Raw genomic sequence first — 18,301 nt, 5'->3', positions numbered from 1 at the left:
ATGTAAATACCTTCTGATGGAGGCCATCACAGTGGAGGCTTTCTTGATGAGACAAGAAGGTGGCAAAAAAAAAAAAAAAATACGGTCATCATCTCAAGAGGGTCAAGATCATCACTTTTCAAGATCGGCACATTTCTTCATCCGTGAAACCGAAATTCTCTTTCCTCTAAAGCAAAAAAGGCACAGAAGCATGGTATACTGGCTATGTCTGCATTTTGTGGTCACAACATTGGATTTATTTGTACGAGATACAAAAATGTAAACATTGCAAAATAAATAGTTAAAACAAGTGATGCAGGACCTATATTCATGCTCATGATCCCAACATGAACTAATGCACTTGTCTTGCTTGCATTTTCAAGTGCAAAAGCATGATGACAAAAAAAAAAATAATAATCTAGGATTCAAGTAACAGAAATGACAGACTAATGATACAAATATACTATTTTACAAGGTAGTGATAATTCCCAATTTTACAAAATGTACACTTATAATATTGACAAATTTCTCTTAATATTTTGATATGCTGCTTTTGGGTACAAGTCCGTGTAGAAGCGCACAGATCTCAGCACTGAAGTCTTTTTGTTTCTGATGGGCTATGTGACCTCCATGGCGACTGTGGTCTCTGATAATCCGTTGAGAGCCAGCCTCTCTGGTTCGTGATTCTCCCTGGAAGATCAATAAAAATATAGAATTTAAAATTTTCATTTTAAATGCAAAGATATAAGACATTATCGTTCAAAAGTTTGGGATTAGCAAGAGTTTGTTTCTTGGGAACAATACTTCAGGGTCCACAAACATTTTTACCAATGTTTTTTCCATGACTTGAGGCAAATATTCATGTTCCATGAAAGTCTATGTATATTAACAAAAAAGTAAAATCACATCTAACATTTTTATATAATAATGAATTCACATTTGATCTCAAAATTAATAGAAACAACAGAGACAGTTTTATTTATTTTAAATATTTGTTTAAATTGCTTTTTTTTTTTTTTAAAGGCCAGAATTACAAAAAAAAACAATATTATATATTTTTTTCTTCTCAAATTTAGCCATTAATTATATAGGTATAATTGAAAGCTATTAATTGTAAAAATTTATTAGGCTTTAAAAAACTTTTTTAATTTAAGTAAATAAAAACAATCTTCACATAAAACCCATTATAATAAAGGTCACATTTGCCTGTGCCCTTCAATATATCAGGGCTCAATTTTTTCTATTGGCCCAGTCAGACTGGGTCAGATTTTTACTTGCCCTGTCACAAATGCACAAAAATTTTTCACTGTTTTTGACCCATGTAACCTTGCAACGAGTGCTTTAAGAAGTAGGATGCTTTCAAAAAATTAATAAAGTTATCAAACACTTCACAGTCATCATCCTAAGGTAGATTAATCCTTTTGAATGCTACAGAAGTTAATCAGTCAAGAACAATACACATTTCCTCACAACTCTTTACGTTCATTAAAGACTTGGATAAAAACGGGTTTTTGTATGTTCGTGAGCTGTCTCAAGCGGCTTCCTTTGTGCATGAGTTGTGTGTGTCACACAGATTAGCGCCAGCACTGCATTATCTTTTGTGTCTTAATCGAAAAGATTAGAAACATTTGCATGAATAAGAGCGTGATCATATAAATGTAGTGTTAGCCAAAGGATGAAAAAAAAAAATGCATGCATTAACACGTTCATTTTGACAATGGGGTATTTTTTTTGTGTGCAATAACTTACAGCACAAGGAAGCTTGATTTCAAATTTTTAACTGACTTTACAAACAGTCATTAAAATAAGAACAATTATAAAACAGATAGTTCCAGTACTGGATTCTGATTGGTTGAGTCATGTTCAAAGCTGCTGTAAATTACTCTACAAACATATTTTTTGCTACTGTGTGTTTATTTTGTGAATAAAATAAAATATAAAATAAATATTTGTATGGAGTAACCGTAATAAGCCCTGTGAAGCAGTGGTTTATAGTGAATTTAGAACAATCCACGCCGCGCCTCACAACGCCCCCCTTAGCCTAAATTGCAAGCAGTAGCACAAATAAACACAATAGAATAAAGATACAAACTAAAGAGTTCCTAACCGGAGATATATTTAACTCAGTGAAGAAAATACACATACTTTTTGGGGATTTTAATGTTGCGATTTTATTAATCTCAATTTCTCACAACTTGTGTGTTTTCTGGGCGAGTCAGAGTGATTTGCGGCGCTTATAGTCATGAATGTGCAGTCCAGGCCAGGGTATCTGCAGGGTTTTTAAAATCAAATACTACAATTATATATTCAATCCACCAACTGAATAAAAATGTGATTTCACTCCGACAGGAGGTGGTGCTAAAGGAAGAACAGAAATATTACAGTTACAACTCTTACGACTCTGGGCGCCAGAGTCATTGTCAAAACCTCTTGAGGTGTCGTGGGCTAGTCGACGAAACACTGAGGGCGGAAGGTACTGACTTGAAGATCCTAGAGATGTCCCCTACTCTGCTCAATCCAGACAAAATCAACATATGGAAGGCAGCGTAAATGGATGGAGAAGCATAGTTTACTGTAAAGCTATGTCTTAGTTTGTGCTTATCTTGGCGAAATCATAGTACAAATCAGCATGAAGTTTTAACATCTACTCTCGTGTAATGGAAATCATACACATCTCCTTTTGTAGTCCGAAAGTAATAAATAAATATTGATACTTGAATTCATTTTCACCCTCCCCCCAAACATTAAAAAAAAGAAGAAAAAAGAAAAAGAAAAACAAATGTAAAGTGAATAAGTCCTGTTTCAGGTTTCAGACCTGGCGATGTCGATGGCACTAGTGGGGGTGACTTTAGGTACCCGGTCCAGACTGCTAGCAACACTGGCCAGCTTTAAGGCTGAGGGTGAAGGGGCACACAGACGTGCACTGTGGTGTGTGTGGGCAGGAGACACAGCGCTCACTGTACTCAGGTGCCCGTGGCCGTGAGGCAGAGACTGAGGGACGGGCAGCTGAAGGCCAGATGCACTCGTCATCCGTACTAAAGAGCCTGACTCGCCACCACCTGCAGAACGGTTTAATTTGGCTTGTCTAAAACTTCCTGCAAGAGACAAAAATGATGATTCCCCAAAAAGTTCTATAATGCAGTTTATTTTTAATTATATTTATTTCAATATATAACTGGCATATTTAAAGATTTAATATCTTTATAATAATATAATATCTATATTTCAATGCCTCTGCTCAATTCCCAATGAGCTGCACATACCTGAATTAGAAAGGATGCCATTGACACTTGCAACCTGGGGCCTATTTTCATTGTTGGGAGTGTTGACCACAGCAGAGGCAGCAAAGTGTGCACTAGCCGAGTCAAGAGTCTTAGACATGCACTCAGATGAGGTTGTGTTCTGTAAAATAAATTATTTTTTACTTCCTAAATAAATACAACATGAATGACTTCGTAATTATTATAGAATAGAGTAAGAATGAGCATTAGCGCCATAATGCCTGACGTTGTGTGGATATACTCACGGGCAGGGGCTTGTGGGGTTCTGGTGCTGTCAGGTTCTGCTGGAGTTCTTGCTGCTGTAACTGTTTGTGCATCTGTACCAGCTGCTGCTGATGGGAGTGAAACTGCTCTTCTGTGAATCCACCTGCACATGTAAGAACACGGGTGTAAATGTGATGTTCTACAAATATAAGAGGCTTTAAACCAGCAATTTTAAATTTCTCCCACTAGGTGCCAGTAAAGGAACTTTCTTTCTTTTGAAAGAATTTAATGCTTTTATTCAGCTAGGATGCATTAAATTGACCAAATTGGTAATATGTTTATTATGTTACAAAATATTACTATTTAAAATACATGCTGTTCATTTGACCTTTCTATTTAAATAATCCTGAAAAGTGCATAACGGTTTCCACAAAAAATATTAAGCAGCACAACTGTTTTCAGTAGTGATGATAAGAAATGATACTTGAGCATCAAACAGGCATGTGATCAGCTAAAGACAAAGAAGGGAAACCTTACCATGTTTTAATTATTATTAAAACAAGACTATTGTACTGTAAAATTAGTATTTGAAGAGTTCAGATGCAAAAGCCTCTAAATGCCATTTGAAATTTTCTTCTTTAATGATTTTTATCAAACTTGTATATTTAAGTTCAGTGATTTTACTTAAATGGCAATTAATAGGCAATTATCATTGCCATTTAAGTGAAATCACTGAACTTAAATATACAAGTTTGATAAAAATCATCATTAAAGAAGAAATTTTCAAATGGCATTTAGAGGCTTTTGCATCTGAACTCTTCATTTAATAATCATAACAATAAATTACATTATAATACCATGTTATAATAAAAATGAAGAGTTCAGATGCAAAAGCCTCTAAATGCCATTTGAAATTTTCTTCTTTAATGATGATTTTTATCAAACTTGTATATTTAAGTTCAGTAATTTCACTTAAATAACAATTAATAGGTAATTATCATTGTCATTTAAGTGAAATCACTGAACCCAAATATACAAGCTTGATAAAAATGATCATTCTAGAAGAAAATTTCAAATGGCACTTAGAGGCTTTTGCATCTGAACTCTTCAAATATTAATTTTTATTATTGTTTTATTATTGTTTATTATTTCATTTTTATTATTGTTTATTATTGTTGTATTATTCAAAAAGAATAATAATAATTATTATTTATAATAATTATCATTATATACCAACATTTATGTTTGCTTTAATTTCTTTGCTTTCAAACAATAAACGGAGCTTTTTTTTTTTGGTGATGGTGGAAAACCTCAGGATGACCCTAACTCTTTGGGAAGATGGTTGGTGCACATTGCGTTCCCTACTGCAAATTGTAAACGATTATAAGAACAGCATTCGCAAAGTAGCATTTACTGTGAATCAAAACTGAAAATGAACACAGTGCTAGCTTTTCCATAACATTTTTAAATTTACATTTAAAAACATTAAAATAGAAGTTATTTTAAACTGTAATAATATTTAATATGACTGTTTTTACTGCACTTATGATCAAATAAATGCAGCCTTGGTAAGCATAAGACTTCTTACAAAAGCATTAATAAATATTACATAACCCAAACTTTTAAACGGTTATGTTGTACATGTGCAACACTAATAACACTGCACTCAGCCCTTCAACTTAGACACAATGTTGCTTGTTTAATGACAGTGCTTCAAGCATAGCTCACCTCAGATAAACACGAGTGAATAGGGCTCCTCAAGTTATTTTTGTTTTCTAGATAATTAATACTTAAGGTAAACATAACTCAAAACCAACTAGCATACTTCAAAAGGTTAGTATTCATCATCAAATTCTGCAGTACTGAATAAGCCACAGTGGTATTGTGCACATAAGCTGGCGTATAGCTTCTTTGCCTGAATATATACATTACCAGGTAAGCTATTTTCATAAATACGTTTGACAGAATTAGACACAATTGAATGTGTGTGCCTAAATGATGCCAGATCAAATTTATAAAAGAAATGTAGCTGAATTATGAGCAGCAAAAAAAATAAAAATCTTAAATGTGCTCTGCATATGGACTGCAGTCTGCTAATAAACAACCAGTGAGAGCTGTTGAACTCTCTGCTGAGTGTTATGCATAGAATGTTATTTTGTATCAGACAGTGCAGCAATTTCATCAAAATCAATCAGCAGCCCACAATCAAAATGATTGACAGGCTGAATTTGTTGAAAAACCCAAGAGTAAACTGACAGACAGAAAGGCACAACAGAGAACGCCTATGCGGGTGATTGACCTTCTGAATCCTGTTCAGCTCAGACGCCTCACCTGACACACTGTTAGAGAGAGGCGTCCCTCCACCTTTTTCCACCTGCGGAGTTCCTTTCTTGTCCTCACTCTTTGAGTTGTCCTGTAGCGGCCGAGGGCGGAAAAACTTCCACCTACAGGCCTGGATGTCATTCAGGAGCTGAGTCAGTGAGCAATCAGGGGTTGATTTGGAGATGTGAGAGTATATGTTCGTGTGGACGGGGAGGTCAGGCACACTAGAGCCAGCGGAGGGATAAAACATGTCAGGGTCCAGGTGCCTTAGGGCACGGTCCAGTTCCGACGAGGTACGATCAAAAACAACCCTGAAGGAAAACAACAGAGAGCTTTAGGATATTTGGTACTATCGGTGACCTTCAGCGCTGATCATTAGGGAGTAGCCTCATCATTTTCTACTTTAATCTGAAGTAACAAAGTCATAAATTCAAACCACACATCATCTATACTTGAGTACAAGAAACGATAAGATAAAAGGGGGAATGGGTAAATTGTAAATAGTGACACACCTGCCACCTCTGCCCACCCTCCTGTGTGCCACTGCTATACAGCGTTTCGGCACAGAGAGGGCGGTGAGACAGTTCCTCTGCCACAGCCGGTCCTGATCCGCCTGCTGCCAGTGAGGAGTGCAGCTCTGATCCACCAGTGGCTGAGGACATATAACAATTATAACAATGGCAAAGGTAATGAACCAATGCACCAGAGCCAAATATTATGGCGCTCTATAACTAATAAAGCAAGTACATCATGCTCTATGGGCAGGAGGATTTCATCACAATATTCAATACTGGCCATGCCCTTTAATTTACATACCAAAAAAAAGAAAAAGAAAAACACTGCTAGTGCCTTCACACTGGTTGAGTAAGTTAAAAAACAATGATCTGATGGAATTAACATTCAACTCTCAAAAGTCCTCAAGCAGCATTTTATTATGCGTACATTACAAGTATTTAGGATAACAGCATCCACTTAAATAAATACAATTACTACAAATAAATGTAGAAAAAATATTGTGTTTATTTCAATTTTAAATACATTTTAAATGTTTAGTGAAAGAAATGATCTTCTTGACAACGGCTGGTTGATATGATGGTAGAAAAAAGCTAATGGTTCTCAATCAGGGGTCCAGGGCCCACTACAGGGCCTCGGCAGACAAAACAAGCCTTAAAATATGGTTAAACATTTAAAAAAAAAAAAAAACATAAAAAAAATTGACAAATTTAATTATTTCAGTTACTGTTTCAAATGATAAAACTACTAAAGGAGTGTCCATGGATTAAAATACGTTTTTTAAGCAAAACAACAACCAGGGGGGCTTCAAATTAAGCCATTTTAGCCATTTTAAGCCATTTTAGAACAGCTTAAATAGCAATAATTATTCAGCTTTATTTCCCTGCTCTTCACCCAGCACTGATGTTCATTCGGAAACTCACCGAGAGGTAACTACAGCCAGCTTTCCTTCTAAAGGCGAAGTTTCCATCAGGATCGTTCTCTTCATCTGGCTCTGATGCTGGAGACTTCAGAAGAGAAAATAAGGAGAATATATACCATTATATCTTCTGAAAAAAATTATTCTAACATCTTAAAGGAACATTCCACTTTTAAACGGTAAAACTGTTTAGGGGAGTTGTAAAATTAGCCTATTTCCAAAAAATGTGGAGTGTTCCTTTAAGTAAAACCTCTAAATATTTACATCATTACATTTACACGTGTAGTGAAACACTGATTATATACTGACCAGTGGGTAATCCTCCTCTCCAGAGCTGTGGAAGTCGTACTGTTTAATGTCTGCCTTGATGATGGTTTGCTGTCGCTCTGATCGACCAGGCTGCCGAAATGTATCAAGTTTGGGCCTCTTGTTGTACTTCTTATGAGAACGCACAAAGTCAAAGTGAGGCTCAGGCTTTACTGTGAAGGGGTGGAGGAGTTTGGGCCCAGATTTGTATGACTGAAGGAAAGACGCAGAAGAAATGGTTTGACAATTATCACTGAGCACATTCAAGACATTTCTTGCACACAGATCTTTTCCCTCCTACTGTTGGCCTTTACCTTAATTTTGCTCTCTGCCTTGTGCCGACTGCTCATGGGTAAGGATGTGGGTGCAGGGTAACTGGTTTTCTCTGCCAGAGGTACAGTGACTTCATTCAGAACCTCTCCTGAGAAATCTCCAATTTGATATCTAATATACACAAAACAAGGAGAAAGGATAAGTAAAAAATAGGGATGCTCCAGGACTGCACCGTGCACACATAAAAATGCTCTGATACCAACAACCAATACCACGCAGCATGTACATATTGTCCAGACAAAGAAACACAGACAACAGAGAGTATAAGGGGGATAAAAGAGAAGGCTGTCTATGAAATAAATGTATCTAATTAGTCTAATATTCAACAAAATATAGTAAGGCTGGGAGAAAAAAAAACGATTCACCTAGCTATCATTTTTCTTTAAAAAATTTTAAAAAATTAATTTTAATTTTAAAAAGATTTTAATATCGATTTTTTGTTCATTTATTACAGAATCAATCTTAATTCAAATTAAATTGCTTTATTTTTGTCCTTGCTTATAGAGGAGATTGACAGAAGTTAGACACTTTCGTTCCAACAGAGTATGAAATGAGACGTTATCTATGAGTGTTAAAGTGACGTAATATTCCTTTCCAAGTGGAAGCGACGTGAGACTGAATGCACAGAACAGCCCTTGCACTACTCAAATGCTGAGAGAGAGATAAGACACTGGTTCTGCACAATTAATCTTTAAAAGACTGATCTCAATTCAAACACCTATGTGACTGTCTTCCATTTCGTTTGTCTATTAAACCTTTGACAAAATCATATAGCAATATTCAAATCTGTCTTGGAGCTGCCGCTGACCCCCGCTGTCTTTTCAACCTCACAGTGTATCATTATTTATGAAATACAATAATTAAAATATAAACACTGATAGATGCCAGCTCTCAAATGCTCCTGCCTGTACCTATGTAAGCGCTTGGTGAAGACAACGTGTTTTTGAAGCGTTGATCATTGTAGCCAATCACAGACATGTTGAGCATGTGAACAAAATGGCCAATCAGAAACATTTAAGAATAGTTCAAGAGTGCTCAAAAAACTAAAGGGAAATGCTGGCATCTTAACCGAAGTTGGTACTTTTGACAACACTACTGTTAAGTTACACATAACAGTTTTTTTATATAGACTATGCAACAAAAGACATTGTCTCAAAACAGCTGTATTGTTGGCAAACCTTTTTTCAAACACCTCCAGTGTCAGATGCAGCAGCTCTCGTTTGCTCTTTTCTCTCTTCTTGATCATCTCCAGGATGCTCATGGTTCGGCTGAACTCTCTCCTCAGCTTCAGCATCTTTTCATAAGACGCCTCGTCATTCTTGCGATTCTACAGAGACAGCATAACAGAGAGACGGATGGTTCCAGTAGGTGTTCATACTTCTATTGAGGGGAAAATGTGATCTTCATTAGGGATGTGTGCGTGTGTGTGTGTCCATTTATATGTATGCATGTGTGTACGTATATACATACATAGCGTTGTAGGCTAACTTCAGTACTAACTTCAGTAATCATAATGGCAGCATTCTTTACTCATTTTCTGTATATAATATATATGCTGTTAACTACGTTGCAAAGTTTACATTAAGCAACATAAAATACATTTTAAATAAAAATCTGTATGGGTAGGCTTAGCCTACACTACATTAAGCCTTGTTACTACTTGTGTGAAAAACTTGAAACATTAGCAGCAGCACTTATAACCCACCTTGGTCTGAGAAAGGTTAAAGTAAAATTACTAGACCTGGAAACTTCAAATTTAAAACTGAACACAATTTAAATTATCCCTGAGGAAGGTGAGAGTAAACTTAGCGGGCATAGTTTCCCATACGTTCATTTATTTGTGGCAGCACGCCACAATATCAATGCTGATCACCACACATTTATTTTCGATATTTTTTTTTTACTAAGCCCATTTAAAAGCGTATTTAATTGCAGAGCGCCGTAGCACATTTGCGCAGCACTACCTTGCCTCTCGCGCTCTCTCTCCCTCATGGGGCACCACTGCACAAATCACTCCAACACAGCGGTGTTAATGTCTGAGACCCAGCTTTAAAAAAAGTTATTAGCCAGCATGCAAGGAGCCTAGCTAACAAGGAGAGCCAAGTTATTGTTAGAATAGAGCTGCATTTCCGAGGTTAGGACGCTATATATACTGTAGCTGGTAGTCCACTCCGTTTCACCCCACCTCATGTTTGGTTTCTTTTTTGCCACCTCAAGCTTGTGTCAGGTCTCTCACGTGAGAATCTCATGATACTTTCGCAATGTTCAATTAGCCGCCAATTAATTTAATTGAGTAAATTCTTATCGACAGCTAATCGATAATCGACTAATCGTTTACATCCCTACATTGGATGGAACAAAACAATATGAAGCTGTATGTCAAATGATCTGTACATGAAGTCTTGGAATATGAATTCCTGAATAAATAGGATAAGCTAATATAAACAACTGTTTTTTTTGCATTTATTTTGGATTCATTGTCCGTACTAGGGTTGCCATTCACAGGTAGGGTACTTTGTCCTATGTGTGGACCATGTTCGTATGCGTAAGTTTGATGCACAAATGTTTAAGATAAAAAACAGTCCTGTCTGAATGCCCTCTAATAATGCTGTTTGAGGCATCCATGACAAAACATATAGTACATGCATACCTTCCTAGTCTGCATCTTCTCTGTGCGACGCCTGAAGGCCACGTAAGCATCATTGTTGGTGGAGCCATCCCTCTTCTCCTGCTTGATTTGTGGGATGAGTGACGGGCCCCGGCAGTTCTTCCTCTTCCTCACCCAGTAGTCATATACTGACTTTAAAAGGTAGTCATCTTCATTTAGCAGCAGCTTGGCCTCCTGAAGAGTGACCAACTACAAAATTATTGAGAGAGAGAGAGAGAGAGACAGAGGAATCCGTGTGAATAAAAAATCAAATACGGCAAGGTGTATTTTAGATCAATTTTCAACTTCATCACAACTCAAAAATAGGTCTCTGATAGTACTGGAGGGGTTAAAAAAACGACTAGGACGTGACGTACTAGGTTTTAATTTAGTAATAACTAAATTACTAATATGGACATGGAGGCGCAGGAGAGATAGCATTGCTCGTGAACTGGAGCTCTTCTCATAAATTAACCGAAACTCAGTGTTTAAGCTGCCTCACAGACACAAGAAATATATAGAAAGCTTAACAATGTCTAATTTCAAACAATACAATTCAAAACGAAAAGAAACCGACTGCTTTCTGCTTATGTAATCTATATGAAAAGTGCATTTCTCTCTATAAGCATGTTAACTACTGTGCTCACTATTGCAGCTGACACAGATACTAATGAACAGTTAAAATGTCTCCTTGCTCTATTTGAAATATTCATAATCACTACTTTTCCTTGTGACAGCTTCTGTGTTATTGGCAGCGTCACCCTTTGGTTACATGAACACGGCGAAAACTTCTGGATTTTTTTTAGACAATTATCGCATATTCTATAATTAAATCAACAAATCGAATATTCTAAAATCGTGAGTCATCCATACTACTTTATTAATGTATCCAGTGTAAAACCCGGACACCCCCTAATACCCTAATGAAGTTGTTATTACCTGGTTGGTGCTGGCTTTCTCTAACCGGTCCATCATGGTCTCAAACTGCACAGGTCTGAGCTCCATCTTGCGGTTGAGTCTGTTCAGTAAAGTCTCGTCCTCTGAGTCCATATCATAGTCAGGCACCTCGTTATCCAGACCCAGAGCTAGTGCAGAGTATAAGGGGTAAAGGTCAGATTAAGGTCATATTTAAATTCAAATCACGTAATGTTTATGTTGAAAACCAAATTGAAGTATCCAGTGGGGCTTGAGTAAGATCGTCACTCACGCTGGATGTGGATGAGCTGTTTGGGGATGCGGAACTCTCCTTTGTAAAGGCGGTCGTAATAGGTGATGTTACTCTCTGCCTCTGGCACAGGGATGACCATGCTCTCCTTCTTCTCCCTGAACACCTGCTGGGCAGAGATGGCCCTCTGGAGATGGTGCTCCTGAAACACCATGAGAGAGAGTGTAAGTAATGCTAATTCTGCATTGACAGAGTGGGTGAACTCAAATATGTGAACAGGTTACATCATAACAGTAAAGATTTTGCTATCTCATATGATATAGCACAAAATATTTCTATTAGCAAGTTAGTTAAAGGACAATTCCGGTGCAAAATGAACCTAGGGGTTAATAACATGTGATGTGTTTTCATGATAATCAAATGTACCCACCCAGTTTTAACTCGAACCACAGATTAGCTTATAACGCTAGTATATAGGCCATAGATCAAGTAAAAATAATCTTCCATCGTAGGAATAGTCTCGACTAGTCGAATGTAGCATGGCATTTGTGGTTCTGTTTTCCAAAGATGGCTCCTGTCTTCATAAAGTATCTTCTTATTACACTGTCTGTACACTTACAAAGTTCTCAATGCTTCGGTTTGCAGGTAGAGCCCCTCATTATGCTATTGTGTTAGTGTGGGACTATTTTGAGCCTTGTTAGTAGTGGTATTAACTAGCGATTTTTATTTTTACTTTATGCCCTACATACAAGCGTTATAAGCTAATCTGTAGTTCGACCTAAAACTGGGAACATTCGATTATCATGAAAATTCAACAACTTCATCAATTTGGTTATCGCTGAAGTCCATTGTGTGAAGAAAAATCCTGAAATGTTTTCCTAAAAAACTTAATTTCTTTCCCACTGAAGAAAGAAAGATGTGAACATCTTGGATGGTATTGAGGTGAGTAAATTATCAGGAAATTTTCATTTTGAAGTGAACTAGTCCTTTAACAACTCACACAGAAGAGGAAATAAGAATTGGGCAAGTACAAATTCTAATGCAGCTGAAAAGAGCAACGTGATGAAACCCACTGCAATGGTTTACACAGCTTGCAAGCATCCAAATGAACTCAAAGTTGTTCTGATTACTTTTGGAATCAAGACTGTTCAATAGGTGAGCAGTTCATTATCTATGGAGGACCAAACCTATAAAATTTAAAAATAAAAGCCTACCAATACCATACATTGATAATGTCTACTCTTTATTCCGGACATGGCCGTTAAAAATCAGCTGGTCACGATTTCTAAAAATGTCTGGGCACACATGAACAGAATCCGCTAATAACAGACACTTTTTCACGGAAGCACATCAAATTATCCACTATTATCCACATGTTATGCCATGCATTGTAGATCTGTTTACAGAAGGTAACTGCATTTTAATGTATCATCGTAAAACAATGTTGCCAGCAACATTGACACTTAATAGAATAAAAACTAACATAGAAACTTAAACGTGTTTTAATCATTCATTAAAGTGAATCGATTCAAAGGAGTCATTAATTCGCAAATCGGATTCGGACATGTCATTAACAGACGGCACACGTTGTGTGATTATCCAGGCAGTATAGGACATTGCAAAAGATTTGTATCAACACAGAAAACATTTCATCACTACATCATCACTTTTTTTGTTTATTGAAAGTGTGGGTTATGTCATCTGAATGTGTGGAAAGCTTTTCAGAAAAGATATAAAGGCAAAGTTATTAGCACAATTGACGACACCAAGTGGTAGTTCAGAAAAAAACAATAATTTGGTCTTCTGACCGTTTACCATCGTGTATTCTCAAAGATATTCAGTCAACTCAATACATTAATAAACAAGGGAGGAAGAGAGATCAAGACAGTTTGAAGATGGTGAGTGAGTGCCTGGGCTTTCACTTTCTCTGCTCATTCTCTCAGTTAAAAATGCACAGCAGTCAGTCATCTACATCACTCAACAGTCAAATAAGGCTTTGGCGGGACAAAAATACGCCTTAAGCCACGTTCACACTACAAGAGATACGATACCACTCATTTCAATGGGGAGCGGGCGATTTCTGACGACACCGTTGGCGACCGGTGGGGCGTGTCTGGCGATGCAACAAAGTTGAGATCTGTTTAACTTTATGCAAATGCAGAGCGACTTTCGGAGCGTCAACCAATAGGAGTGAATCAGTGGAGCGTGTCACTCTTCAATGCTGAGTCTGACCGGAGGCAAGTTGAATGAGAAGATCATTTTAGCAGTCAGAAACTATCCTATAATTGATGATATATCTCCGTGTACATACAGTGGTATTGACCATACTGACTCCGTGCCTGAATGGTTTCTGGAACCCAGATAGAGCGGTATTTGCCCGTTTGCTGCAGTTAAATAGCCGCGATGGCAAAGAGCACTCACTGATTCTCGTTCATGTTCATCTTTAATATTATGCATTTTATGTACTGATTCCATTTATATTTAGAATTTTCCTTCCAAAATATTTGTTTAAAGCAGCAAGAAAACATATTTGTTGTCTAACAGAGTAACATCCTTAAATGTCACTCACAAACTTTACTAGGAATCCAGTAGTGGGAACGCCCTCCAGTGCAGCCACTGCGACCTGCAGCGACAAAATCGCTTGTAGTGTAAACAGGGCTTTAGTAAAGCTGACAGAAAACAGTGCACAAGTTCCATTAATTTCGTTTGTATAGAATTACTAGTAGGCTACATAAAGAGACATTATTGATTTAAACATACATGAACCAAGTTACTGTACTAAATATTTATTGTAATACAAGAACAGTGCTTTTTTAGTACAATATATGTACATAGCAAACAGTACTCTATTAATAATAGACATGCTTTTGAAATTACAAAACACTTCTTTGATAAATAACAGTGTAAGTGTAAACATGCAGTAGAGGTGGTCAGTAACAGTAACAAACTGCAGATGGGCGATGCTTGTCGCTCATCTTTTTTGTCAAAACCAAGTTTTCACTAGTGAGTTACTAGTGCACCACTAGTAGCCTAACTTTAATAAGCATTAATCCATATTTTATTTATAAAAAATAACTATTCAGTGTTATTTTACATTTAATTACAATTTCTGTACCTGAACTTTGTATTTATTTGTGCTGTTGCAAATTTGTTCTTATTTTTATAACGTTAAACTTGTCTTTAATAATGTTCGAAATGAATATGAGTTAGGCCTAGTCTAATTGTTTTTGCTGTGGTATTTTTGTGGAAATAGTGTGCTTTAGGCTGCTGATTTTTGTTCATAAAAAGACACAGAATAAATGTGTTTGATATAATAGTTTGACTAAATGTTTTTTTTTTATCTTACTGGAATTAAAACTGGGAATCGAAGAGAATCAGAATAGTTAAATTCCAACAATACCAACCTATTTTTAACAAGTACTTGCTCTCTGTACTGTACATCTGTCCAACATAACATTGAGCTTGCTGATCACATGACAGTTCATACTTCTATTTTAATAAAACTAACTTCACTAACAAAACAAATGGATCAAACTGAATGAATTAATGAATGCTTGATCATGTCACACATATTAAAAAAAAAGATAAAAGTGGTGTAGCCAAATACTAAAACAATATGAATTTACTTTACAAAAATATATTTGAAAATATAAAACAAATTTGCTTATTTCCTTAAGTAAATTTTATAGTAATAATAATATAAAATGTAGATATGTAGGCCTAGTACATATCTAATGTCAATACACAGTACATATCTAATGTATTTAGAACATATCTAATATTGAACATATATAATACTGTATGTTTAAATACTATTTTTTTTATAATAACAGAAATAAAATAAGCAAATAATAACAATTATTGTTTTAAGAATTATTATGGTTTTTTTGTGTGTGACTTTTTCATTGGATAGTGGTTTGAACATAACAAATATTGATGGCCATGATACTCTGATACCATGGTACTGAATGATGCCCATATTAATATACCACTGTACTATAATATTCAAATGTGAAGAATGAAACATGCCATAATGGTGGATTGGACTGTGTGTCCGTAGTTCTGCGTATGCTTGAACTGATGACTAGGGCCCGCAGATGCAGAAACTAAACATCAGGAGGACCATTGAAGAATCAAACCGATTCAGGCTTCAGAAAGGCACGCCGTTCAGCTAATGTATTCCTGTCGTAACATACGTCAATCTCGAACGCATTTGCGCAAAAAGTCTGACGTCAATGCACATTGACCACAAGCAAATCTCTCACGTATATATCCTTGTTCACGCCACTAGTGTAAAACATTTCCCACGACTACGCAATTGTCGTGCACTGTATACGTAACCTAGAGCCCCAGAACGCTGCTTACAGATCCCTATACGCAGAGAACGGACTTGCGCAGTAAAACATGCGTAAACGATACGTGAATACCAACACCCTGCTATGCACCTGAACCTCATGAAAAATTATAAATTTAAAATCATTTACATACCGACTCCTCTTCCTTTTCCATTCCGGTTGGCATTTGTGGGACCGCTCGGTTGATGGAGACGCAGTCGGTGAGGTCCGGGAGGTCTTTATTGCGGTAGATCGGCAGCGGTTTGGCGGCGTCTAGCGCTCGCGCGCGGAACGAGAGTTTACTCATTGTTTTCAGCTATCACAAACACACTAAACACGGATCATTCGGTACAAGTACACACACGAGCCGACGGTTCTCTCCGCGGCCGCACTCACTGACGTCCCTCCGATCGAAATCCGGTGGCTAAAGGCATCTCTGTGCGAGTTATGGTGTTTTTTCACGGGCTTTTTTTTCTAGGCTGGTGTGAAAACATGGCGGACATGATCCCGACAGCCCGCGCGACACTGCCAAAGAGCGTGAGCGAGAGCGCGCGTGTGCCGCTGCGCGCGCGCCTCATGCAACATGCGTGCATACGGTATTACGACACACGGGCACGAGGGAACACACATATGTGTGCATCGGAGAGCTGTCACATACATTAGACCCTCCATTACAAATGCATGTTGATCATTAAAATGTCTTCAAACGTGCCCCAGACAAAGATGGCCTAAAATCAAGAATGTAAGCAAGTATTAAAGGTTCTGGGTAATAGAATTGGTTTTGACAGTGCCACCTATCTTACTGGCCGATGGAAGGGGGGGATTTGGAGCAACGAACGGGCCAGGGCAGGGCCCTTAAAATTGTCCTAATCTTCCCCTATTACAGTGTCTCTGTTGATCAACTTATATAGTACATTTGGGCAACTATCCCCTTAATTGGTAGCTTGCCTTCCAACTTGATCTCATGAGATAACATAACTATTTTACAATAATTATTTTGTATGAATTTGTAAAATGTGATTTGTATTGAAACATTTTTTTTAACTTCAACATAAAGGTCCATCCCTAACCATCAGTGAGGCATAAGCAGATCGTATAGGCCCTACATAGCCTATTTGAACAAATTAGCCGATTCGCCAAACCATAAAATGGTTACGAATTTCCATGAATGTGTTGGTACTAGTATACCTTCACACCAAAAAATGTGATGTTTAGAATGAAAAAAATTACTTGGTTCATGACAACATAAACCTATAAAATCCTGTGAATAACAGAAATGTTCGATTCAAATGCAATGCATTGTTTGTTGCTGCTTTTTATTTACCTGGTTAACATAATTAAAACCTGTATGGTGTTATTAAAACCACAGTAAAACCACTACTCCACCTTTTACTCTGATTATAAGAGTTTTTTTATTTATTTATTTTTTATTAAATAGCATCTATCCTTCACTTTTAGATTTCTGATACGCCTACTGCAATTGAGTTTCCTGGGCTGTCTGCTAGCAGCAGGAGTGTGACAGGCCTGCTTGAAAAAAAAAGTTACCTTACTGCTAATAAAGACATCATTTTTAATGAGAGGAACGAGCAGTACTTCTAGCACTGAGGCAATCCTAAAGCAGTGGTGGATGTGTGATGCATAAGTGGAGAGTGTCTGAGCTCCCAGTGTTTCTTTACAGAACATTTTCTGAATTGCTTGCATACACTATCCATGAATTAATATAGGCCATTATTTTACACTATACTGTTCAAAAGTTTTGGAACATTTTCTCCTATGCATTTTACAAATGAATCTGATTCCCTGTTCAGTTGGTTTTAAATGGTTATAGAAATTGACTGTGTGCCTTGGCCCCACTATTAGCCTACTGATCATTGAAAATACCAGATGGGTTCATTTAAGATGTCTACGTACACGCTGCAAATTTCCTTGTAACCTACATGTTAACTTGTTGTTGTTGGTTTTTTTTTTGTTTTGTTTGTTTGTTTGTTTTTTCATCTAAAACTGTGCATGTCTCTGAAAATCCTGTAGTAGCCCTACATTAAGTTTTATTGTCCTAAATGTTATTTTATGATGTTCAAGACATTTTACTACCAAGGTTGTTGATAGTGGAGATTCCCTGCATGCATTTCACCTCAAAACAATGATGTCACAACAAGACTCGTTAATTGTTGGAGTCATTGAAGGGATTGAGATCACGAGTGTGAATTGGTGTGAAATTGCTGCAGTAAGGATGAAAGGCAAGTAGTCAGCAAATGGTGTCACAAGCTTCAAAGATGGCTATTCCACTTTTCACAAATG

At 36.9% G+C, this 18,301-nt stretch overlaps 1 protein-coding gene across 1 annotated transcript; it reads right to left on the bottom strand.

Moving 5' to 3' along the window:
* Window positions 1-196: 196 nt before the first annotated feature.
* epc2 (enhancer of polycomb 2) lies at window positions 197-16,503 on the bottom strand. The gene is made up of 14 exons (XM_039655825.2): window positions 16,158-16,503; window positions 11,712-11,871; window positions 11,444-11,589; window positions 10,508-10,714; window positions 9,036-9,184; window positions 7,839-7,968; window positions 7,528-7,737; window positions 7,223-7,306; window positions 6,299-6,438; window positions 5,796-6,097; window positions 3,506-3,627; window positions 3,243-3,381; window positions 2,795-3,074; window positions 197-669 (listed from the first exon to the last, which is right to left on the bottom strand). Exons 1-14 carry the CDS (start codon window positions 16,308-16,310, stop codon window positions 597-599), a joined length of 2,295 nt encoding a protein of 764 aa, XP_039511759.2. The 5' UTR covers window positions 16,311-16,503; the 3' UTR covers window positions 197-596.
* Between the last annotated feature and the right edge of the window lie 1,798 nt (window positions 16,504-18,301).

This window comes from Pimephales promelas, chromosome 7 (genome assembly GCF_988280905.1).
Source record: "Pimephales promelas chromosome 7, fPimPro1.hap1.1, whole genome shotgun sequence".
Lineage (NCBI taxonomy): Eukaryota > Metazoa > Chordata > Actinopteri > Cypriniformes > Leuciscidae > Pimephales > Pimephales promelas.
Note: the sequence above shows the minus strand (reverse complement) of the source record. Positions and strands in the feature narration are given on the sequence as shown.